Genomic DNA, 24375 nt, shown 5'->3' on the forward strand with positions numbered 1-24375 from the left:
TGGCCCCACGGACACCCGGAGCCCTGCGCACCCTCACAGACCAGCTTCGCTTCCCTCCGACAGCCCATCTGAACGGACTCGTGCTCGTGGGCAGAAATGGGGGTCAGTCCTGCGACGTCTGAAAACTCCTGGGTAACCGAAGGCTCTGCAATCACTTCAAGGAGAAAACAGCATCGATCCAGCAACTACGAGTCTAGTCCCAGCTGGCAACGAACTTCATGGCACGCTTTACACCAGGAGCATCTGCTCTCAGCAGCCTGCACTGGGAGGTGGAGGCTGGGCCGTCCTCGCCCCTCCACACCTGCCCCTGCTCCTTCTTCCTCCGTATGCTGTCAGGCTACTGACCCCACCACTATCCAAGCAGGGGAGGGACAGCAGGGGGGGACAGGCGAACTGTGCCGCGCATGGCACTGTCCCGAGACCATCGCATCTCTCTGGGCCTGACACAATTTCCTGCGGACGCGTCTCACTTAGGACGCATCTGACTCCACTTACTTTTCAAACTGAGGCCAGCCATTTCTCCTCCCGTCGGGGACGCCCCCACCCACCTCCAGCGGCTGTCAGCAGTCCGTTCGGAACAGACGTTCTCTGCTGAGACTTCATCATTCCCCTGGTCAGAATTTAAAAGGGCTCCAGGCTGCCCCCACCACTGGGCCACAGCTGGTCGGCGAGAGGCACTCACATCACACACTCTCCTCTCCCGTTCCCAGCAACAAGCATGTTCTCCGTCTCTCTCCGTCCACCCCACGGCTGCGGGCCAATGGCTCTCCCTTGACGCACAGGCACGGTCTCGGGCCTTCCTGCCCAATGACACATCGGAAAGGACCATAAAAGCTGCACTCACTGGCCTGGAAGAGAGGGGTACACTCTCTCTCCAAAGATCCCCCTTTAAAAGCCCCGTGTGATTTCAACAATCCTCCTGTTAGTGTGCAGAGTGGACCCCAATCCTGGACCCTGCCGTGGGCACCAGCCTCACAGCTCACCACCGTCACGGCGTCCTGGTGCCTCACCAAAGCTCCAGAGCACAATCCCACAGCACCTGCATATCTGGCTTCCAGACCTCACCAGGCCTTGCTTTCACGCGGTTCCCCGCTCCTCATCCTCCTCCGTCGTCTTCAAAGCACTGGCCATTGTCAGGCCTTTACTGAAGGCCTCCTGCTCGCCACGGTGCGAGGAACATCTCGGGGAGTGCCCAGAGAGTGGGTCCCAGGCAAACCCCTGTCTGAGGAATCTGTGGCTCTCTGGACCACAGCCTCCTGCCCTAGGGTCAGGCTCCCGTGCAGCCCCTCCCCCACAGGGCACAGACCCACCAGTCTGAGTCACCTGGGCCGAAGGCCAAGTCCCGCGGGCACCGAACGCTGCAGAACCCTGCTCTAGGTTTCTGTTGTTCAGGTGGGGCTGGCGGGGATGTGGCCAGCTCAGAGCTATTTTAGGGTCTGTCTTTGGGAAATTACTCCTTGATTGGCTGCAGGAAGAGAACAGCAAAACCCCTCATACTGCCTTTGTGCCTGTTCCTCTTTTCCTCAGTCGAACAGAGCCTGTTGTGAGATGCGACTCGCACTCCGAGAGGGGATCTGGCTCAAGGGACGTTGGGCCAGCTTCTCTTAACTCCTCGTCTTCCCCGTGCCAGCCCAGTGAGCGTTTGCCACACGTCTGCTAGATACCCAGTCCTGAGACCTACCCGCTCTCTGTGAACCCACGGAGGAGGCGCAGGGCAAAGGGTCCCATCCGTCCCTTTCCTCCCATCCATCATGCCACCAGACTACACCGCGTCATTTCCTCCCAGGCTCGAGGCTGGGGAGCACAGGGTTCAGGGGCTTGTCGCCCAAACCCCACACCAGCGTACAAGTGGCAAGTTTGGTGTGAAGTGTGTGGTAACACCGGACCCTCCGCCCACAGTACCCACGCAGGGCACACCCACGCCATCCAGAACACAGCCATCAACCAGCTGTGCCTTGCCGGCCAAACCTTGCAAGAGTCCCAGCTTGTGTGTACCTTCTCTCTCTACCTCCCAGAGCCCCTAGGGGCCTAATTTAATCGTGCTCATGCCCTGGGGGCTCGTGGGGCTTCAGTGGGTAGAAGGTAGCAAGGGGTTCATCACACAAAAAAGCAAACAGCATTGTGCTCCAGCGTTCATGGCAGAATCTGCCAGGAAGAGCTTCACGTGGAGAGAGGCAGGAGCGAGACAGGTCAACAGGCGAGGGCCTTAGACCAGCTTCGTCAGGGGCCCCAGCCCAGACTGCCCCATATACACCACTGTGACAGGCAGGCACTCTCATGGGCAAGACATTCAAGAGGAAACAGTGCCAGAGAGATGCAGCAGAAGACACGAATGTGCAAGACACACACTCTGACCCCAGGTCCCCAGTATCATCGGAGAGGTCTCCCTGCATGTCGGCTCCGTGCAGCGTGTGGCCCTGCCCTGTCTTCCCCAGGCAGCCTCAGGAGAGGGAGAGGCCAGCAGGCTTCATTGCCTCTCACTCCATCCTGAAAACCCTGCCAGGGATGGCATAGCTAGGAGCTCCCAGCAAGCTGCCACCAGTCCTAGGGGCTGGAGCATATTCAACAAGCTCTCCACATGCCTCAGTTTCTTCCTTGGACAATGGGTTTCTCGAGATGATTCTGTGACCTAACAGGGAGGAGACACTTCATGCGGGGCCTGACAGCGAGCCTGCAGGGGACCTGAGGGACCACGCCGTGGCCACTCAATGATCAGCAGCAGCAACATCTCTAGAAATGTCCGCCCGGCCCTCAGCATCACTCATACAAGAAGCTGCCCGGAGACTCTAGGACCAAGGCCAAGAGTGTGAGTGGACAGTGGGAAGTTGCTGGAGCCCTCTGAAGGAAGGGGCCTAGATTTCATACTACAGCGGACAAAGGAGCTTGGGGTTGGGCAGAGGCTCCTAGGTCAGATACATCACCCCAAATGAGGCTGCAGGAGCTCCAGGGCCCGTCCACGGCCCCAGGGCCAAGGCACAACTCACAACTCACATTGTAGAGGATGTCGGTCCAGCCCTCCATGGTGATGCACTGGAAAACCGTCAAGATGGCGAACAGGATATTGTCGAAGTTGGTGATGCCGAAGTTGGGGCCTGGCCAGTACTCCCGACATTCTGTGTCCCCCTCACATAGCCGGGCTGGGGCCTCCTTGCCGCAGGGGAAGTCGCCCACTGGATCTGGATCTGCGAAGAGAAGAGTGAGGCACAGACCCTGAGCCCCGAAACCCCACGTGCTCCCACCCCTGCTGGGGTTCCTAGGTTGCGGAGACCTCATCACGGGGAGGGAGGGGGGCAGGAATCGAGCACCAGTGGGAATCCTCCCTTGACGTCCCACCATCCCTCCGAGCACCGGCTCTCTCCCCAGGCCCACACCTGCCCTCCCCGAGCTCAGGCCAACCCTCCCAGGAACTACTCGTCAACCTCTCCTTCTCAGCTAGAACCTGCCCCTCACGGATGAGGCAGGCTCAGGACTTAGGCACCTGAAAATCAAAAAAGTCAAAGTCCTAACATCCAATTCTTCCTACCACTGCCACCCTGATTTCTCCTCTCCCTCACAGCCAAGCCGCCCCAAGACTCCTGACCGGCAGATCCGCCTGTCACTCCGGAGCCACCACAAGCTGGAGTCTGCCACTGCAGTCCCTGCTCACCAGGCAGGTCGGCTCAGAGTCCAGCCAACAGGGACCCAGAGGGTGGCTGGGGGTCACAGCACCCAGGCCTCACAGCCCCGGCCCCTGCAGAGTCTACATGTTTCCACCAGCTGTGATAAGAAGTTTTTTAAAATCATGAATGATTTAAATTTTGGTAAGAGCTTTCTCTGCATCAAGTGACGTGACCTGACAAGTCCACCCAGAACCCCACACATTCTGACCACCTCCACCAAAACAGCCCGTCCGCAGCCATCTCTCTGGATCGTGTTATTGGCCTCCCTGAGCCTGTTTCTGACTTTGCCTTCCTGGAGCAGCCTCGCTCAGAGCCCTCCCCTGCCTTCCCGACTTCTCTCAGAATAAGACTCCGAGTTCCCACCACAGCCTCGAAACCTGCATGACTCCCCTCTGCTCCCATGGTCCCTCACCCTGGCCTCTGCATGCACCGGGCCCTGGAACCGGAGCCCTCTGGCTCAGCAGCCGCCCAGCAGTCCCTCTCACTGCTCTGACGGCTGCTCGGGGGCCATCTCAGGAGACAGGCTTCCTGGGCTGGTTTCCCTGGTTTCCGTGAAGCAGGCTCCCCAATTACTGTACTGTCAATTCTCCTTTCGTTTTTCCCCAGAAGTTACTATCATCTGTGATCACTGCGTTTCTGTGTCTGCTCAGGTGTCTGTGCCTTCCTGGAGGTGGTGTGTGTCCCCTACTGGCACAGGAGCTCCCCGGTCCGCTGGACTCCCAAGTAGGGCCTCCAGGATGAATGAGTCCGAGGGGCGCAGCCAGGCCTCACCTGTGCTGTTGGGGAAGCAGGCCTTGTGGAATTTGCCCATGTAGAACTCGAGGCCGATGATGGCGAACATGAGGATGGCAAAGAAGAGAAGCAGCCCAATCTGCAGGAGCGGGACCATGGCCTTCATGATGGACTTGAGCACCACCTGCAAGCCTGGACCAGAGCAGCCACGGAGGGCAGGTCAGAGCAGAGGGGGCGGTGCTGGGGCTGGTCGGGGGGCGGGCGGGCAGACCAGCCAGAGCCTGGGCTGGGCAGCACTGGGGGCCGGGGCACAGTGCTGCGCTGGGCACTGTCCAAGTAGGGGATGAGCAGGGAGTACAGGGAACCATGAGTTTGGGGGAACAGCCTGCACTTACAGGGGAGTCCTCGGGTGGGGACCAAACAGGACAGTCCCCGGGGTGGGAGACCAAGCATAAGCCTTGGAAGGAAGTGGACAGAACAATGTCCCAAAGCAGGGGAGAAGCAGGGTGCAGGGTGTCAGAGTACAAAGTCCGGGGGAGAGAAGTGGACTATGAGGGCTCCGTGGGGAATGAGCAGAGAGTCCTGAGGAGAAAGGGAGGGGGTTGCTGGGAGGGAGAAGCAAAAGATTTGGGAGGCCGAGAGCAAGAGATCTTGTGTACAGGAGTTCCCAACAGACACAGTTCCTTGGGGACAGTGAAGCAGGGGACCCACCCCCAGGAGTGTCTGACCACTAACCCCCAGCACGGGTGTGTCCAGGTCAAAGGAACCAGCACACAGGGAGGCTCAACCCCACAGCCCCCTTTCCACCTGGCCCCAGCTCTTAGATACAGGCCTGAGCCTTCGCCTGGCAGGGTCCTGGGGCAGAATGAGGGCTTTCCTGTAGTGGCCTCAGGGGGACACAGCTCTCAGTCCCTGCCCACCCAGGGTTCTGAGGAAAACCCAACCCCACGGTAACCCTGGACCTCCTGCCTGGCTCCTTGAGCAGCAGAATCCAAGAGCATGTTTTAACCTGGCCTTGGGTGACCATGGCCCTGCCGAGCCTAAGGCAAAACAGGGGGTCTCTTGCAGCCTCTGGCTGTCTTCTCAGGCACCAGCCCACCCGCTTGCTCAATCTTTCATCTGTACCTTAACCCCAGAAAACAAAGCAGAGCTAGAAATAGAGCAGAGAATGTGAAGAGAATAAAGCTTCCAGCTGGGGAAGCCAAGTCAAGGCAAAAGAACTGGACCACTCTCTGGGCTTTCCCAGAGAATTTCAAGGCTTCTTCACACCTGGTTCCCGGGGGGTCAGGAGCCCTGAGCTTAGAGCCAAAGGGGTCCCTGGTTAGGCCTTAAGTGTGTTCCTTGGCTGTGGTGAGGCTTGGGGAGGAGGTCAGGAGCCCAGGCAGGCTTGGGTCTAATGGCTCTTCCCAGACTCACTCGGAATCCCAGACACCAGCTTCAGGGGCCTGAGCACACGCACAGCCCGCAGGGTCCGCAGGTCAAAGTCAGTGCCAGCCGTGGCCAGGATCCTGGCAGGAAAGAGAAGGAGGGAACTAGAGGCTTCCGTACTCAGGTAAGAGAACCCGTTCCCCACCCTCCACATCCTTTCTCCCAAGAACAGGGACACCATGTCACTTCTGTCCCCTACTGTCCAAACACAGGGCAGGCACAGGGTATGGGACCTGCCAAGCAGGAAGGGTCAGGGACTGAATTCAGGCGTCCCCACAGTAATGTCAGCAACAGCTGCTTCCAGCGCGACCATCTCTCTGGCTCGAAGGAATCACCCTGAGAGGACCCTTGGTCTCTGACGACTGGCCTGGCCTTGAATCTGCCCTCCAGCTAAACCCAAGCCAGAACCAGGCCCCCACACCAACCCTAGACCCATGGCAAACGGCCTCGAGAGACGCGGGGACGAGTGAAACGGGTAACGCGGAGGCTGAGCAGACACACACACACTCTCTTCCCCTTCTCTCAGGGGAACAGCGGTGTGAGGCAGGGGAGGTGGAACAGAGGCTTCGGGGACTCAGGAAAGCCGTCATAATCAGTCCGTTGGCAGAAAAACATATTCTGATGCCTTCTATTTCAGAAAACAAAAGATCTGAGAACCACCTCGCAGCACGGCACGTTTCTCTGCTCCCTTCATACTAAAGTTCAGTCAGGGGCTCAGTACTGGGTCTGACCTTACCTTCCCATCCCCGTTAGGCTCACCCACATCGCTCCCCTGAAATGCTGTTTGAGCCCGTACCTTGCCAACTCTGGTGGTCAGGTCTCCTGCTCTAAACGGTTCCTTCTCCAGCCTTTGGCCAACTCTCTCATTTCCCTTGAACTCCCCAGGAGCCCCTCCAGGTCTCGACGGCCACCTTTGCCTTGTGCACCAGACTTGGGAGGTGGAAGCCCCGGGGCTCTCTCCCAGCAGCATCTACCCCTTGGCTCTGAATGCCACAGCGTGCATTCCACTCCTAATCGCACAGCTTTAACCCAAATCTAGAACTGAGGACTCATACATCCAACTGCCCTTTTAACCTTTCCACTTGGCTATCAGAAAGTGTATCAAGCATTACATAATTAAAGAACCATTTTTTAAACGTTAATGTTTGAAAGTGTTGAAACATGAACTTCTTTAGAAAGTTCAGAGCCGCTACACTGTGGTGACTAAGCGTTGATTCCTGCGGCAGCCTTGCTTCTTCCCCAGCTCCCACTCCTCGTCGATGTTATTTCAGCCAAAACCAGGGCTTCCCTGAGTCCTCTCCCCCCTCGCTCTACACACCATGCACCAACAGTCCTGGCGGTTCTGCTGAATGTGTCCCGGACTCTTGGTGAAGAAGGCTCTGTGCTCCCTGCTCGAGATACATGGCAGCGAGAATAGAATTTGAGACAGAGCTGAAACTCTCAGTGGAAAAAAGAAAATATCTGTTCAGACCAGAAGTCCAGAGCACATGAAGAAACTCAATGCTACGAGAGACTTCCAATTATCAAAACTGACTACTGGAAGATTAACTTTGTTCTGACAAAATTGACACATATGAAACAAACACAGCCAGAAACAGGTCTGCATCTGAAAGACTAGCCAGTTTGGGCAACAAAGAGCAGTAACAGTGATAATAAATCACACTCTGGGCTGGAGACATGGTTTGAGAGCATGAGTGATTTGGAAAATAGTACACAGACTAGTACTGAAGAACTCGCCCGCAGACATCAAGAAGTCAAAGAAGGAATAAGAGAGAGAAATTAAGCAAAATGGAGGTCAGATCATAAGCTCAGCACACATCCCGTGTGAACTGTGGAAGAGAACAGGGCAGAGGGCAAAGAAGCAACATTGGAGGAGGTGAGAAATTAACAGAACTAAAAATGACCTTTTAAATCAAAAGTGCACTACAAGTACCCATTGAGTAAAGAAAATACATCTGACTAGAAACAGGGAGGAATGGCAGAACATCAAGGATAAAAAGACAGCCTTAGAAGTTGCCAGAAAGAAAAAGAAAAAACAAAATATCTTCTAATAGTGAAAAAGGATAATTGAAAAGAAAAAGAACTTCACTTTGGCAAAAATACGTGCCAGAAGGCAATCGAGTTATACCTTCCAAGAGCAGCAGAAAGTAATGGTGACCTTAGAACTTTATATCCAGCCAAACTGTCAATGAAGAGTGAGGGCAAAATAAATGTATTTTCAGGGGCGCCTGGGGGGCTCAGTTGTTGAGCCTCTGCCTTTGGCTGGAGCCATGATCTCAGGGTTCTGGGATCGAGCCCCGCATCAGGCTCTCTGCTCAGCGGGGAGTCTGCTCCTCCTGCTGTGTTCCCTCTCTCACTGTCTCTCTCTCTCGTCAAATAAATAAAGTCTTTAAAAAAAATTTTTTTTTAGATATAAAAGAAGTCATCACCCCAGATTTCAACACAGTCAAAAAGTCAAGCCAAGCTCCTCTCACAGTCTGAGGGCTGAATACCAAAACTCAGTAAGGCTACCTAAGATTAAAACAAAATTAGCAGCTTTGGGACTCCTAGGTGGCTCAGTCAATTAAGCATCTGACTCGGTTTCTTCTCAGGTCATGATCTCAGGGTCATGACACAGAGCCCCAAGTTGGGCTCTGTGGTGGGCATGGAGGATGCTAAGAGTTTCTTTCCCCCTCTGCCCCTCCTTCCACTCACACATGTGCGCGCTCTCTCTCTCTCTCAAGTGAATAAGTCTTTAAAAAAAATCAGCAGCCTTGATATACCACGGAGTTCTAGTCTTCTACATCTTTCCTATCTCACCTATCAAACTCTGCCCCTAACAAATAAAGAACAGGGGCACCTGGGTGGCTCAGTGAGTTAAAGCCTTTGCCTTCGGCTCGGGTCATGATCCCAGGGTCCTGGAATCCAGCCCCACGTCGGGCTCTTTGCTCAGCAGGGAGCCTGCTCTCCCGCCCCTGCCTACTTGCGCCAATCTCTGTCTGTCAAATAAATAAATAAAATCTTTAAAAAAAACAACAACAACAAAAAATAACGAACATAGCCTTTTTTGAGTACATGGGAATATCTTTCAAAACTGCCCATGTCCAAGATGCCTCGGTGGTGCAGTCAGTGCAGAGGCATCTGACGCTCAGGTCTGATCTCAGGGTCGTGAGATGGAGCCCCGTGATGGGTTCCAAGTTCAAAAGGAATCTGCTCGAGTTTCTCTCTCCCTCTCTCCTGCCCCTCCCTGCCTTGAATAAATAAATAAACCTTTTTAAAAAGAGAGAAAATTACCCATAACCTACATTACAAAAAAGCCTCAGCAAATTTCAAAGAATTAGTAACACATTATCACACTTCTGCTATTCAATAAATGTATTTAAATGAGAATACAAACATAAAAACACACTGCAAAAGAAAACTCATATGTATAGAAACCCTCAAAATGCACAACTAAATAACTCATTAACTAAAAAGTAAAAAGACAAATTACCAAATAATTAGAACCCATCAACAATGAAAATACCACATATTACAATGTATGGGGTTCTGTGAAAGGGATGTTTAAGGGGAAATTCATAAAGTTAAATGATTGGTTTTTTTTTTTTTCTTGAAGACTGAAAATAAATAAACCAAGCACAGATCTGTCTCAAGAATCTTAAAAAAGAACAGAAGAGGGGGATGCCTGGGTGGCTCAGTTATTAAGCATATGCCTTTCAGTTCAGGTCATTATGCCAGGGTCCTAGGATCAAGCCCCGCATCAGGCTCCCTGCTCAGCGGGGAGCCTGCTTCTCCCTCTCCCACTCCCCCTGCTTGTATTCCTGCTCTCGCTGTGTCTCTATCAAATAAATAAATAAAATCTTTAAAAGAAAAAGAAAGAAGACTAAATTTACAGAAAAGAGAAAAATGGAAATAATAAAGGTAAGCATAGACACGTTTCAAACAGAAAATAGAGAAATAACAGCTGAATCTGAAAGTTGAAAAAAATGAACAAGCTTCTGGCAAGAATCATTCAGGAAAAGAGAATGTGCACATATCTGAACACACCTGTACACAGATACACACATGTATAGAAACACACGACACCTGCATACCCATACATGTGTACCGTGATATATTCACATAGAGGGGACATAACTGCAGACAGGAGAGATTTTTAGAATCGCAAAAGAATATTACTAACAATTTTATATCAATGTTAAAATTTTGATGAAAGGAATATATCCCCCCAGAATGCAATTTTTCAAACGTAACCAAAGAAGTAGAAAACCTGAACAAACCGCAAATGACTGTATTGGTTTCCTATTGCTGTGTAAAGACTTGCAACAAAGTTAGTAACTTGAAATACCACCTGTTAGCTCACAGCCCTGTAGGTCAAAGTCAGGGCACACCGCAGCTAGGTTCTCCGCTTAGGGTCTCAGAAGGCTGAGATCCCGGTGTCAGCCAGTTTGTACCCTCATCCAGAGACCAATCTAGGGCAAGTCATGCTTCCTAGCCCCTTCGTGCTGTTTGCAGGAGTACGGAGTCCCATTGTCTCGCTGTCAGCCCTCAGCTCCTGGCAGCCACACTCAGGTCCTCGCCCCCTGGCCCTCAAGAGTCCCTCTCACACCTCTAAACACTCTAATTTTTTATGAAGGGCTCAGTCCCTTTAAAAGGGTCACCTAATTAGGTTGGTCCTTTTCGGTTAACTCAGTCAACTGTTTGGGAAACTAACGATGGACGTGAGATCATACCCATGACCCTTCCCACACTACGGGGAGATGAGCACAGGCAGGGACGGGATCCTTGGGGGCTGTCTCAGAATTCTGCCTACCAAAACCATTCATAAAACTGAATTTGGATTCAGGTTTCCTCTGGCAAACATCAGATCCAGACTATTGTACAAACGAGTTCCATGAACATCCAAAAAACAGATAATTTCTATGTTATATACACTGTTTCGGAGAATAAAAATACAAGAAAAGCTCCCCAACTCATTTTATGACGCTCGTATAATCTGGATATCAAAACTGGAAAAGGACAAGAAAATGTTGTACTTATCTCAATTATGAACACAAATCTTAAGTTACAAAGCAGAATAACACTCAAAAGTACGTATTTCAGGAGTATATAATGGCCAGCTGAGTTGGCACAGGAGCGTAAGAATCGTTCAATAGTAGAATAACAATTAAAAATCAAAATAGAAACCATATTATCCCGTCAAAAATTTCAGAGAGGGGCGTCTGGGTGGCTCGGTGGGTTAAGCCTCTGCCTTCGGCTCAGGTCATGATCCCAGGGTCCCGGGATCGAGTCCCACATCGGGCTCCCGGGAAGCCTGGGTCTCCCTCTCCCACCCACCGCCCCTCCCCCCCACCCACTGCGCCCCCCACCCCCCCACCCCCGGTCGGCTTGTGTTTCTTCTCCTGCTGTGTCTCTGTGACATAAAGAAAATCTTTAGGGGGAAAAAATTGCATTCTATACACTTGCAGTGAATAAACAAAAAAGGAAAAATTTTTAATTCATTTACAATAGTATCAAGAAGGAGTGAGACACTTAGGAATACAATTGACCAAGGAGGTGAAGGAAGTCCGAGAGCACCCAGCAAACGTAAAGACACCCGTGTCTCGGGGCCGGAGCCCAGTGCCCGCAGCGCAAAGCGAACTGGAGGCCGCGCAATCCTACCTGTCAAAGCCCCGACGACACTGTTTGCAGAAATAGAAACATTCCTCCTAAAATTCACATGCAATCTCAACCCCCAATAAGCGAGACAATCTTGAAAAAGAACAAAACTCAAAGACTCCCAAGTTACTGCGGCCCTACAGGGACCAAACGGCGCGACCCCGGCGTGAGGACGGACCGACGCACAGAAGGGCAGGACTCGGCAGCCCTCAGCTCGGTCTCCGGAGCGCGACGCGTCCCACGCGGAGAAGACGGTCTTCGGACAGACGGCGCGGGAGACGGGAAGAGCCGCACCAAAGAGCCGTTCGCACGGACGCGACTCGGAGCCGGGGTCGCTCAGCCCCGCGGAAGACCCTGAACTAGGACGCGGGGGGCGGGGGGGGGGGCAGGAGACAACCGTCGCGGCACCGGATGTGGCGATGACTTCGCGGCTGCGACACCGGGAGCAACACGCCGCCCTGTGCCAAAATGCAAAACTTCGTGCGTCCAAGGGCCGTCTGGAGAGGGTGAAAGAGCCCTCAGAGCGGGAGAAAACGCTTCATCTGGGAAGCCTGGTGTGCAGAGCGCACAACTCAACAACAAAACTGAATCCAAAATGGGCGAATGACTTGAATGACTATTTCTTAAGGAAAAAAAGGCACGCGAACGGCGAAAACATACATGAAGAGATGCTCAGGGGGCGCGCGGGCCGGCGCGGCGCTGAGGCGGCACCTCACGGCCACCGGCGCTGAGGCGGCACCTCACGGCAACCGGGACGGCCGCCGAGGAGGGCGCGTGGCGGGCGCTGGGAGCGTGGAGCAGCCGCGAGCCGGGCACGGCGGGGCGCGAAACGGACACGCCGACCGACGCGGGGAAGCAACGGCGCGCGCGAGCGCCCCGCGACGGCATCCCGCGTGAGGTCAGGCGGCTCCCGCCATGGCGCGGGCATCAGGCGAGCCCGCCCGTCGCGAAGGGGCGGAAGCACGAGTTGTGACGTGATGACGCGCCCGTGGGCACGCGCGCACACGCCGTGACGGACACGCGCGGTGCAAGTCGGGACATGCGCACGCGCGCCGGCCGCAGGGCCGCAGGTCACGAGGGGCCCGACCGAGGGAGCGTCCGCAGCAGGACTCAGCGCTCACTGTGCGCCTCTTTCTCCAGAGAAGCACCCGCCGCTCCGCAGGGGAAGGCCGCGGGGGGCGGGGGGGGGGGGCGCGCCCGGGGCCTCCGTCGTTATTTCTGTATGTATTTGAGGGAGGGAGTGAGAGACAGCACAAGAGGGGAGCAGGCCAGAGGGAGAAGCAGCCGCCCCAGGAAGCTGGGAGCCTCACGTGGGACTCGATCCTCGGACTCCAGGACCACGACCTGAGCTGAAGGCAGTCGCTTAACCGAGTGCCCCAGCGCCCTCCGAAGCCATTCTTAAGAGTGCCGACAAAGCAGCATTTGTCGGGGATTCCCTTTCAAATCAGACCATGAAGTAAGAATCCGCGCCATTGTTCTCACTTCGTCCTGTTCGAGAGTTCCAGCAAACACAAGAGACATGAGAAAAAAGTAAGGAAATGAGAAGATGAAACTCCCAGGAGGCGGGTCGCCGCCGCCCCCGACACGGGCCATCCCAGAACCGCAGCAGCCACCTCGCCTGGGATGAGATGAGGAGCCTGGCCTGGAGGCGGGGGCTGTGAGAAGCCCCATGGGCAGCCCGGAGGTCACTCGGTTTGGAGGCCAGCCGCGTCAGCTTGAACAGCACGCTGCAGGCTGCGAGGACCCCTAACTTCAGCTTCTGCGGAGGACAGAACAGCCTGGGGCCTTCAAGGGAGAGGACAGCAGAGTGAGACCAGAAGCATCGACAGAGAAGCGCAGGGAACAGCCGCCTGCAGGTGTGCTGCACGGAGGCCGAGAAGCAGCCAAGGCCGGCTGGAGGCCCCGCCGGAAAGGCAAAAGCGGCCGACGGCACCGGGGCCCAGCAGCCTGCCGAGAACACAGGCCTTCGAGCTAAAGGAACCCAGACGCCCCTGCTTGGAGGTACTGGGACACCCAACACTTCAGCCACTGGCATCAGTGAAGACAAGCCACCTAGAAGCAACTGGAAAGTGTGAGTGACCTCCACCAAGACGACCACCGCATCTTATTTACAAAAAGGGGGAGCACTGAATAAAGGTGAGATTTACTGTAACCCTGGACAGACAGATGAAGCACACGAGTTTAGAATTTGACTCTCTCTCCAGAAATCAACTTAGAGATTCTCAACAATTGAAGCTGTTCCGAAAGGAATTTTTTAAACTACAACAAATCAACCTCGGAATTTATCTGGAAAACTAAAAAGGCAAAAAAATTGAAGAAAGGCTCAGAAAAACTTCAGAAAAGAAAAGCCAAGAGTAAAGGACTCGTTTAATGAGATACGAGAGGCTTCCTTGAGCTCAGCAACCGGACCACACGCCGATGCACAGAGCAAGGGCCAAGAGGGTTCAAATCAGAACACGGACATAGAGACTGCTCTGCGCAGAGGCACGAGGGGTCTGGCAAGAGAGGCGCAACCAAACAACAGGAAACTGAGCCACGGTCAAGCCTGATGGACAGAGGAAACACACCACCATCCACCTTTGAGGCCTTGTGCCTCAGAAGGAGTCCAAGGTGGGGTGAAGATGCGCACGTGTTTTGGGGTCTTATCTGTAAAAGCAAAATGGGAAATAAAGGACATGTCCGACAAGAGAGTGTGGCCGAGGCCCGTCTACACGAGGCCCCCATGAGGGCGGCGGACTGTGGTGGGAGCAGGGTGCCCTCCGCATCCCCGACACACAGTCCCAATTGTGTATTTTTAGGACCTACGCACAGAAAAAGCTTGGAAAAAATATTGCAAAATATTCGCAGCAGTAACATCTCAGGACAGCCTGTGAGCCACTGTTTTTACTCTCTCCTATATCCACATTTTCAAGGGAGAAAGTCAATGTCTTTTTACTTATATAGAAAAATGTCCTTCACTGAAATTAAGAAATACAGAATAATAATAACGTTGACAGACGTTACACGAACAGTAACAGAAATGTAGTTAGAGCATGCATCCCTGAATTCTGCAAGAATTTCTTGGTGCCTTCCCTTCCCGAAGTCTTGGGCTCTAGAAAAATCCTGGAAAGCGAGGAGGTGACGTGAGCCAGAGAGGGAGGTGGGGGTGGGGTGTCGGCTCTCCTCCCCTCCAGGACCAGCCAGTGCCTCCTTCCAGCTCCACACCTAGCCGGGCGCCTGGCAGGAGTGCACGCTCGAATGTGCTCCTGGAGCAGCACTGAAATTTCCAAAACGAAATGGCCAAGGATCCAAGAGTCACAGACACAATTTAGTAATGTGCGAACATACCCAAAATCACCAGTATTGGAAACTGAAAGGTAAGGCGGCCGTGAGACAGCTTTACACCCAATAAATTAACACGAGCTTTAGAAACGTCACATCCCGTGGTGGCGGCAGGCAGGGGGGTGGGTGACTCTCAGGATTGGAACAGAACCAGCAGGAATTGTAAACGACACTTCCCATTTGGTTGGAAAACAACTTGGCAAAATGAAATGCACATCGTGTTTAAACACTTTTCACCAGGCCACTCTGTGAGCGTGTCCCGTTGGAATACTGCACCAAGGCATCGCGGCATCTGCTGGGGAACCCAGACGGGACATGTCCACACTCGGCAACACAGAAACGCAACACAACACCAATACCACAGTGAACAGGACACGGGGAGGCCATGCAAAGGGTAACAACTTCAGGGAACGTGACTGACGCATGCGACAGGAAAGTCACCAGACACAAAGGGCCACATCATGTCTGACCACATCTGTCCAGAGCAGACAAATCCAGGGACAGAAAGGGGACCAGAGGGGGCCAGGGGCTGGAGGGGAGAGGGAAGGCAGACAGGCAGGTCTCTTTGGGAAGCTGATGGAAATGTTCTCAGATTAAGTTGTGGTCACGGATGTAGCACCCTACGGCCACGCGAAAAGCCACTGAATTATATGCTGTAAAAAATGAACGTCGTGGTATGTGAATTTTACCTCAGCATGCTGCTCTAGGAAAAGAAAGAGATATGTGAACTATGATTCAAGTGTCGCTGACACATGAGGATTTGAGCCCCAGAGCACATAGAAGCCCCCGATGGCGACTGTCGCCCAACTCCCAGGCCCAGGTCCCCTTCTGCACGGCAAGTAGAAGGGGGTAAATGCACCGGGTTGTATCCACAGCCCCCTGCGGAGACCCGCTCTTGCCCTGGCACCCGGGAGGAGGGGGTATTCCCCGAGGCATTGTGGCCTCAGGGGGCAGGACTCCCACAGCTGCAGCCTTGGCCTCGGTCCCTGAGCCCCATGCAGGAACTCACTACGTCCCCCCCGACCCCGGGGTCCCAGCTGAGGTCTCTCTGCTTCCCCACAGCAGTCTGTGCATAGTCTCTGGGCTCACACCCCAGCCGGAGCCAGCGTCTGAGGCCTGACCCAACCCAGCCACACCTCACGAGGCCACCCATTTCCGAAAATGCCGAGAACTGCCAGAGGCGACCAGGAAGCCACAACAGCTATGTGTCTGAGAGGATGTAGCATGACAGAGAAGCCACCAATGTCCCCAGACATAATCCCAATCTAAACCCTAACCCACATCTTGGGGCTTACACCTTGCCTGCCCCTCCCGCGCTCGCACCCTACGTCCTCCTGCCCCTGCCGCCTGTGCCAGCCCCTCAGAACGTCCATGCTGAGCCTGGGGGGAACCACAGACCTGGTGTGGCCCCACAGCCCCCAACCTTATCAGCCCGTGTTCTGTTCTGTTTGGGGACACCAACAGAGCCAGGACCACAAGGCTGGTGATGACAGTCTGGGGGATTCTGCCCTGCTGGGACCATGCAAAGCTCCCTGAATTCTCACAATGGTCCCTTAGGAGGGGGACAACTGTCATGCTGTTTGATGATGGTAGATGGTGTCCTCTGTCCAGCCCAAGGCCAAGCGGGCAGCTCTGAGACTTCTGTCCCATCAAGCCCAGCAAAGGGAGCAAATATAGGGTGACCACTAGTGTCCGGTGGCCCCGGCCAGCCTCAGTCCATGCTGCTGACCCAGCACAGTAGCCACAGACACCCCCTGGACTTCTGGAAACCTCAGGGCAGACGACCCGCAGCTGGAAGGGTCTGGAGTGCAGGGGCCTGCCCGCCCCCTCGGATGCTGCGATCCAGCAGTGGTGCTGAGCTGAGCGAAGGTCCCGTCCCAGCCAGGGCCTGAGCCAGGCAGCATTTCAGGGGCACCACTCAGCCCCTCCGGGAAGGTCGGGCCCTGCCGAGGCCGGGGGTGCTGCGGCCGCCCCTTCCACCCCGACGCGGGTGCCCCAGATTCAGCAGGGCCCACCTGGAGGAGCCCAAGCCCCCAGCCACCAGAGCCAGGGTTCCAGCCCGAGCCCGCCTCCTCCGGGTTGCCAGACTTCGGGAAGACCCTGCGTGTCTGCGACAAGACAAGAACAGCGTGAGGGTCCCTGGTGAGGCTGCCATGACAGAGCGCTTGCAGGATGTGCCCAACGGTATCAGCACCACCAGCGGCGGAAGGGCCGGCTCCAGCCTCCCAAGAACCACCGAGGACCTCTCTGAGGCCCGGCGAGGCAAGTGGCTCCAGGCGGGACCGGAAGCTCTCCACTGGGAGAAGCGTCCACACCGACATACCCCTGCCTCAGCTCACACTGGGGAACTTGGGGGGTCTCCAGGCCAGGACCCGCCAGGTAGCTGCCAAGCCAGCCAGGCCCACAGTCCTGACTCCGGCCCAGGGACACCAGAGCTGAGCTGGCGGAAGCATGACAGAGATGGCACCGTCTCCAGGAACTGCTTCGTCACGGACTTTCCAGGTGCTGGATCTTGCCCAGGAGGCTGCTGGCAGTTGCCATGGAGACAGCCTCTGGGTCTTGGCCAAAGAGGCCTCAGTAGCCCCTCAGCCTCCCAGCCCACTCCCAGCCCAGGGCCTCCCAGGCCTACCTCCCCTGCACCAGAGGCCCTGAGACGGCCCCAGACCCAGGCAGCCACGGGCTGGGATAAAGAAGGGCTGGGCCCGGCACGTGTGAGCCTCCACCCTGGAGAACACAGCTGGCAGCAGACGGCACTCACACGTCATTCAAACAGAAACCTGTGGGCTGTCTACTGGGTGCCAGGGCCATGCAGAGGTCAGCAGCATGACCCCCATCTTAGAGGAAGAAACTGCAGTTCAGAGACACATGCAAGTGTCCAGGCTCACAGCCACAAAGATGTGGGGCTGGGACACTAGCCAGGACCTTGTGCCTCACAGTGACACACGCCGACACGTGCTAGGGTCAGCCCTCCATGCAAGAAGGGTCAGAGTCTCTGCCTAAAGCACAGAAGAGTCCAGACACATGTGGCCATTCTCCCGTCACTTCTCCTCAATGGGCTACGGGACAAGCAGGGACCCTGCAGAGCAGACGGCAAGGGCTACCAGCCCCAACCTCCCGAGGGTACAGCAAGCGACCCTCGCAGGGATGTGCTATATGGCCCCTCAGCTGACCTCCCTGACCCTTGCCACCCCGACCTGCCCAGGCAGAAGGTGGCCTCTCAGGTGGGCATCTTGTTCTTGAGCTGTGCAGCTCAGAAGAGACCTACTGCTTCGGTGAGGTGCAGCAAAGCCCAGTCAGTGACATCACCATGACCTAGGACAGTCACAGCAGCCAGAGACACCCTGGGAAGGGAGGCCTTCAAGTGACCAGTATCAGTGACTGTTAAGGGTCAGAGACCCAGCTCAAACAGGGTTAGATGAAATCCCGTCTCAGAAACTAGGGAAGAAATGTCCAGGTTTCAGTCAAAACTCATCCAACAGGGGCACCTGGGTGGCTAAGTGGGTTGAGCCTCTGCCTTCGGCTCAGGTCATGATCTCAGGGTCCTGGGATCGAGCCCCGCATCGAGATCTCTGCTCAGCGGGGAGCCTGCTTTCTCCTCTCTCTCTCTGCCTGCCTCTCTGCCTACTGTGATCTCTGTCTGTCAAATACATAAATAAAATCTTTTAAAAAAAATAATTATTAAAAAAAAACTCATCCAACAAAAAACCGGGAAGATCTCAAACTGAATGAAAAGAAACAATCTGTGGATGCCAACGTGGAGATCGAACAGATCCTGGAAAGACCAGACAGAGACACTGGAGCCGTTAAGATAAACATGCCTCCACAAACACAGCAGACATGCTTCAAACAAACAAACAAAAAGACACAAAGTATCAACAAAATCAAAGATACGAAAAAGAATCCTATAAAAATTTTATACGAGGGGTGCCTGGGTGGCTCAGTGGGTTGGGTTGCTGCCTTCGGCTCGGGTCATGATCTCAGGGTCCTGGGATCGAGTCCCGCATCGGGCTCTCTGCTCGGCAGGGAGCCTGCTTCCCTCTCTCTCTCTGCCTGCCTCTCCAACTACTTGCGGTTTCTCTCTGTCAAATAAATAAATAAAATCTTTAAAAAAAAAAAATTTTATACGAGGGGCACCTGGGTGGTGCAGTCTATTAACCATGAGACTCTTGATTTCAGCTCAAGTCATGATCTCACAGTAAGGAAATGGAGCCCCACGTCAGGCTCCAAGCTCAGCAGTGAGTCTGCCTGAGACTCTCCCTCTCCCTCTGCCTCTGCCCCTCCCCTCCCATGTGCAGTCTCTCTCTAAAATAATAAATCTTTTTTAAAAATTACAACTGAAAAATACAATAACCAAAATGAAAAGCTAAGAGGATGAGCTCGATACCAGAACAGACCAAGCAGGAGAAAAGGAGGAGGAGGGAGAGAAGATGGAGGAAGAGGAAGATGAGGAGGAAGAAGCTGTGAAGGGAGAGGAGGAGGAGGGAGAGAAGAGGGAACCGCAAAGACCTACGGGACATATTAATATATCACATTCCTGGAAGGAACGGGAAGGAAGGTAGGACTAGACAGGCAGGTAATTATAACAACATAAGACGGAAAACTTTCGAATTCGGCAAGAGGCTTAAACCTACAGATTCAAGAAGTTGCATGAATTCCAAATAAGATAAACTGAAAGATAGCGACAAGATACATCACAAACTTCTGAAAACCAAATTAGGACACCAGAAATTTGAAAATGGGATGAACTCAGTGGTAGGTAACGGGACTCTTTTGTGAGGCTGTTGTGACTGTTCTCGTATCAGCCAGAGGCCTTATTCTTGGAATATTAGAGATGGAGCTTTGTAACACCTACATCTTCTAATTATTTTTTATTGTATTTTTATTTTTTTGCCTACATCTTTCAAATGCTTAGCGAAATATATAATACAGAAAGAATAAAAGTTGCAACATCAACTTTTACTGAATTTTGGGAGCATGTGCATACATGTGCATACATTCAGTTCTCTGAAAACTTTCATAATAAAATGATGTATGTGCACTTTATTTATACATTTAACATAAATAAATAATATCCACATACATATGTGTATAGATCTACTCCTGAAAATAGCCAGAGAAACAGACTGCCTTATCTGTCAGGGGAAACAATTCAAAGCACAAGGTTTCTCCTCAGGAACCCGGACAGAAGGAAGCACACAGTATTTTCCGGTGCTGAAGATAAAGAAGTGTCGACCCAGACAGCAAAACCCAACAAAAATATCTTTCAGGAATAAAGAAATCAGGACACTGTTGGATGAAGAAATATTAACAGAATCTGTCACTTAGCATGCCTAGCCTGAAAGAAAGACGAAAAAAAGTGCTCTAATCACAAAGAACGTGATGGAAACAAGGGATCACTGCCCATCAAGAAGGAGGGCTGATGCGAAGAATTAAAACGGGGTAAAAACCACACAATTTCGTTCTTTCTCTGAGTTTTCTCAGTTACGTTTGACGGTTGAAGCAGAAGTCACGGCATATCCTGATGCATTTCTAACACAAGCAGGGGATGGGACGCCTGGCTGAGCATCTGAGTTTCAGCTTTGGCTCAGGACCTAATCTCGGGGTCACGGGATCGATCCCCACACTGGGCTCTGCATCAGGCATGGATTCCACTTGAGAGCCCCCCTCGCTCTGCCCCTGCCCCACCCCACTCTCTCTCGCTCACTCTCTCTATATGTATATATAAAGTAAATAAAAATCTTCAAACACAAGCGGAGGAGATATTTAAGAGAATTACAAGAAGGGGAAAATTCCTATGTTCTGCTTGAACTAGTAAAATGACATCAACAGACTAGTAAGTTACGTGACAATGCAACACTTAGAAAAACCACTAAAAACCCATCGAAAAGATGCACTCAAAATATGCAGATTAGTTACACTGGGGTTCCAAAATCTGTGTCAGTAACCCGGGAGAAGGCCAGAAAAAAATGAGACATAAAAAAGAGAAGTCAAACAGAAACAAAAAATACAACAAGGAACTTAATCCTAACACACTGACAATTGTTCTGCACAGAATTGTCATAAACCAAATGAACAATCAGACATGACCCAACTGTGTTGTCTGTAGGAAAGTCACTTCATCTAGAATGGGACGGACGAGCTAAAAGCAGAAAGACAGAAAAAGAGACACTGTGTGGACAGTAATCAAAGAAGAGCAGGCAGGACCGCAGGAAACCGGACAGAGAAGACGTCCCACTGCGGGCGACCCAGCCGGAGCGCAGCCCATGGTGACCCTGCAGGGAACGAGGGGACCGAGGCCCAGCGGGGACGCCAGGGGACGGGGGGAGCACCTCGTGTGCTCGGGACCCCACCCCGTGCAGGGCCCGGGAGCGTGGCTCTGCGAAGCCACAGCGGGACATGCGGTCCGGAGGGCCCAGGTCGTGCGGAGACAGAACCCGGCCCGGCCCCGGCACACGCAGACCCGCACACCACAGTCAACACCGCACAGAATGTTCTCGGAGCCCGGGCCAGCGAGGCGGAAACCCCCGCAACAGGTCTGCACGCCGCCGAAGCAGGGCAGGGGCAGACTGACCCCATGACGGCGCACGGTTAGAGCGTCAGGGTCTCACGTTCTCACCACAAGAACTGAGGAAAAGGAAAGGAAAGGAAGCCCACAGCAAGCAGACAATAGTGAGAGAAATCAAGGAGGCTGAAAAGAGAGAGAAAGGACAAAAACCACAATGAAACTAAGAGCTGTTTCTCCGAAAAGATCATAAAATGGACGACATCTAGCGAGCCCGACTAGGACAGACAGAGGAGACACGAGGAGGCCTGAGGGAGGCTGTCCCAGGGGACGCAGCGGCTCCACACACGGAGTCGGACGGTGTAGACCACATGGACCACCGACCCGAAAGGCACAAAGTGCCACAGGGCGTCCCATGTGAGCCACATGCTTCCGAGACCCGTGAAGGGAGCTGAATCCATGATCCAACAACTCCCACAAGCCCCAAAAAAGGAATCTCCAGGCCCAGTTGGACTCACTGCAGAATTCTACCAAGTATTTAAGGAATTCACAGCATTCCTACACAACGGTTTCCAGAAAATTGGGTGGCGAGGGGAGCTGCTCCGCTCACGTTAGGGGGCAGGACGGTCCAGATCCGCAGACGGCGCGGACCGGAGCAAGCCGGAGCCACGCCCGGAGCAGCTCCCGCCCGATAACCCTCGCGAGCACAGCGGCGCGGACCCCTCACAAACCAGCAGCGCGGGGGTCCGCGGGTCGTGGGAACGAAGCCGAAACCACGACCGTGTTCATTCCGTGGAGGACAGCGGCTCAAAACTCAAAACTCGTCACTGCGATCCACCACGTCACACAGCCAGGGAAGCCGCGTTCACGCCGACGCGGAAAGAACATTTAACGAAAGGGACCCTGACTCACGACACAATTTCTCAGAAGCTAGTGCCTCACCTTAAAAACAGGCACCTACAGAACCCAAAGCAAGCTGATCGCGGAGGTTGGGCGTCTCCTCCCGAGACAAGAGCCGGACACGGATCGTTCTCACCGCGGCTCAGCGGAGCTGCCGCCCGTTGGGCCGTCAGGCAAGAAGAGGAGAGAGAAGGCGTGAGATTGGAACCAAAGAAACGAAACTGTCCCTGCTTACAAATGACATATTTGTCCACATAGAAAATTCCAAAAAATCTCAAAAAGAAAGAAAATATCTCCCAGAACTAGTGAGTTCAGCATGGTGGCAGGATTAAAGACAAACATATACAAATCGACTATCTTTGTAGATACCAACGATGGACACGGAGACACCGAAGATAAAAACACAATGCGACAGCATTTATCCTCAAGCAAACGGACAGGAGGGCTTCGCTGTAACTCTGAGGAAACATGTGCAGGCCCCAAACCCTGAAAACTGCAAAATGCTGAGGACAGAAGTCGAACGAGGTCCATGCAGGCGGAGACAGCACCCCCTCGGACTGGAAGACAACAGAATAGAGATGTCCCTGCTCTCAAATAAACTCCCATCAGGGTTTATGCACGTACCAACAAGATTACCCCAAAATTCATAGGAAAGAAAAGAAACTAGAAGAGTTTAAACAATTTGGGGGGAAAAAAGAAAGAGAGTCTGTGTGATTTGAAGACTTACGTGGCCACAGTAATCAAGACAGTGCAGGCCTGGTGGGGAGACGGCCACACCAGTGGGACAGAAGAGAGAATCCCAAAACACACCCACTCAAATATGCCCAGATTATTCTTGACAGAAGTAGAAAAAAAGTCATCGCAGGAGATACAGGCTTTTCAACAAATTGTTCCAGAGCAAGCAGGAAGAGAAAAAATTACCTCAGCCTCCTCCTCAAACCTGATACAAAAATCATCTCAAGGGACATCTTGAGGGCTTAGCTGGTTGAGCAACTGCCTCCAGCTCAGGTCATGATCCTGGAGTCCCAGGATCGAGTCCTGTGTCAGGCTCCCTGCTCAGCGGGGGGTCTGCTTCTCCCTCTGAACTTCCCCCCTCTCATGCTCTCTCTCTCTCATTCTCTCTTTCTCTCAAATAAATAAATAAAAACTTAAAAAAAAAAAAAAACCTCAGAACGGGTCACGGACTTCAAAGTGATCCATCAAACAGTCAAACTTGTGGGAGAGAAAACCTTCAGGACTGAACACTGCGGAAGAGCGGGACTCTGGACCACAGGTGCCGTCCAGGCTCAGAGAAGCTGGACATCGTTCACACGGACCCTTCTGCTCTGCAAAAGTCCCTTCTAGAAGGATGAAAGCATAAGCTACAGACCAGGAGAAAATACTTGCAACGGGCCAGCATCACACCACCGGCCGAGAGTGAGCCGGGCTGTGCGGACACACGAGGGTATGGAAGTGCGGGAAAGCCGTCCGACACCACAGCCACGGGGAAAACACAAGATGAAAGCAGGGAGACCTCACCGCACATCTACCAGAACGGCCAAAACCAGAGGAGTGACAGCACACGCCGCGAGGCCCGGAGTCCGCGACCCCGCGCAGTGCCGCTGGAAACGGGGAGACGGCCTCTGGGAACAGCTAGGCAGCTGTGCTCTTCAGTACTCGTCCCAGAGGAAGCCCGGGGCAAAGTGCACAGCAACTCATTCGTGTTATCTCCAAAACCTGCAAACAACCCGTGTCCCGCAGCAGGTGGGGGCCAGGCGAGCTGCTGCGGCCATAGGGCAGCCTCGCTGGGCAACGGAGTGTGCCCAGCAGATCCCCCACGTCAGCCTCGGAGCCGACAGCCGACCCCAAAGGACATGAGTCCATTTTTATACTGTCCTTAAAATACAAAACTATGGACACAAAGGACGGATGAGTGACTGCCGACGGACCGGAGGGGGCGCGAACGGAGGCCAGTGGGCAGTTCTGGGCCTCAGTCACTGTCTCTGTACATGGGGAATCCACCTGGAGCTCAAGGTAAAACACTCCATTCTTTAAATGGAGGTGCTGATGGTGGTCTCTGGCTCAGGATGGCTGTAGGAACAGCCTGCAGGGAACCTCACCAAACAGTGTTTAGGGACTCATGTCTCAGGAGCCAGCCAGCCTCCCTCTTCCTGCTGGCACTGGGGACAGGTCTAGAGGTCTCTGTGACCACCAACC

The 24375-nt window shown here is 53.5% G+C and overlaps 1 protein-coding gene across 6 annotated transcripts in view; it reads right to left on the reverse strand.

Annotated features, from left to right (window-relative positions):
• The window catches only part of CACNA1B (calcium voltage-gated channel subunit alpha1 B), a 182115-nt gene that overhangs the window by 143333 nt on the left and 14407 nt on the right, over positions 1–24375 (reverse strand). For all 6 annotated transcript variants that reach the window (XM_059142287.1, XM_059142286.1, XM_059142283.1 and 3 more), the window contains 3 exons: positions 5808–5899; positions 4431–4583; positions 2992–3182 (listed from right to left, as the gene is read on the reverse strand). In XM_059142287.1, coding sequence (XP_058998270.1) covers positions 2992–3182; positions 4431–4583; positions 5808–5899 — 436 coding nt within the window. The remainder of the gene's footprint in view (positions 1–2991; positions 3183–4430; positions 4584–5807; positions 5900–24375) is intronic.

The sequence above is a fragment of the Mustela lutreola genome, chromosome 12 (assembly GCF_030435805.1).
Source record: "Mustela lutreola isolate mMusLut2 chromosome 12, mMusLut2.pri, whole genome shotgun sequence".
In the NCBI taxonomy this organism is placed as follows: Eukaryota; Metazoa; Chordata; class Mammalia; order Carnivora; family Mustelidae; genus Mustela; species Mustela lutreola.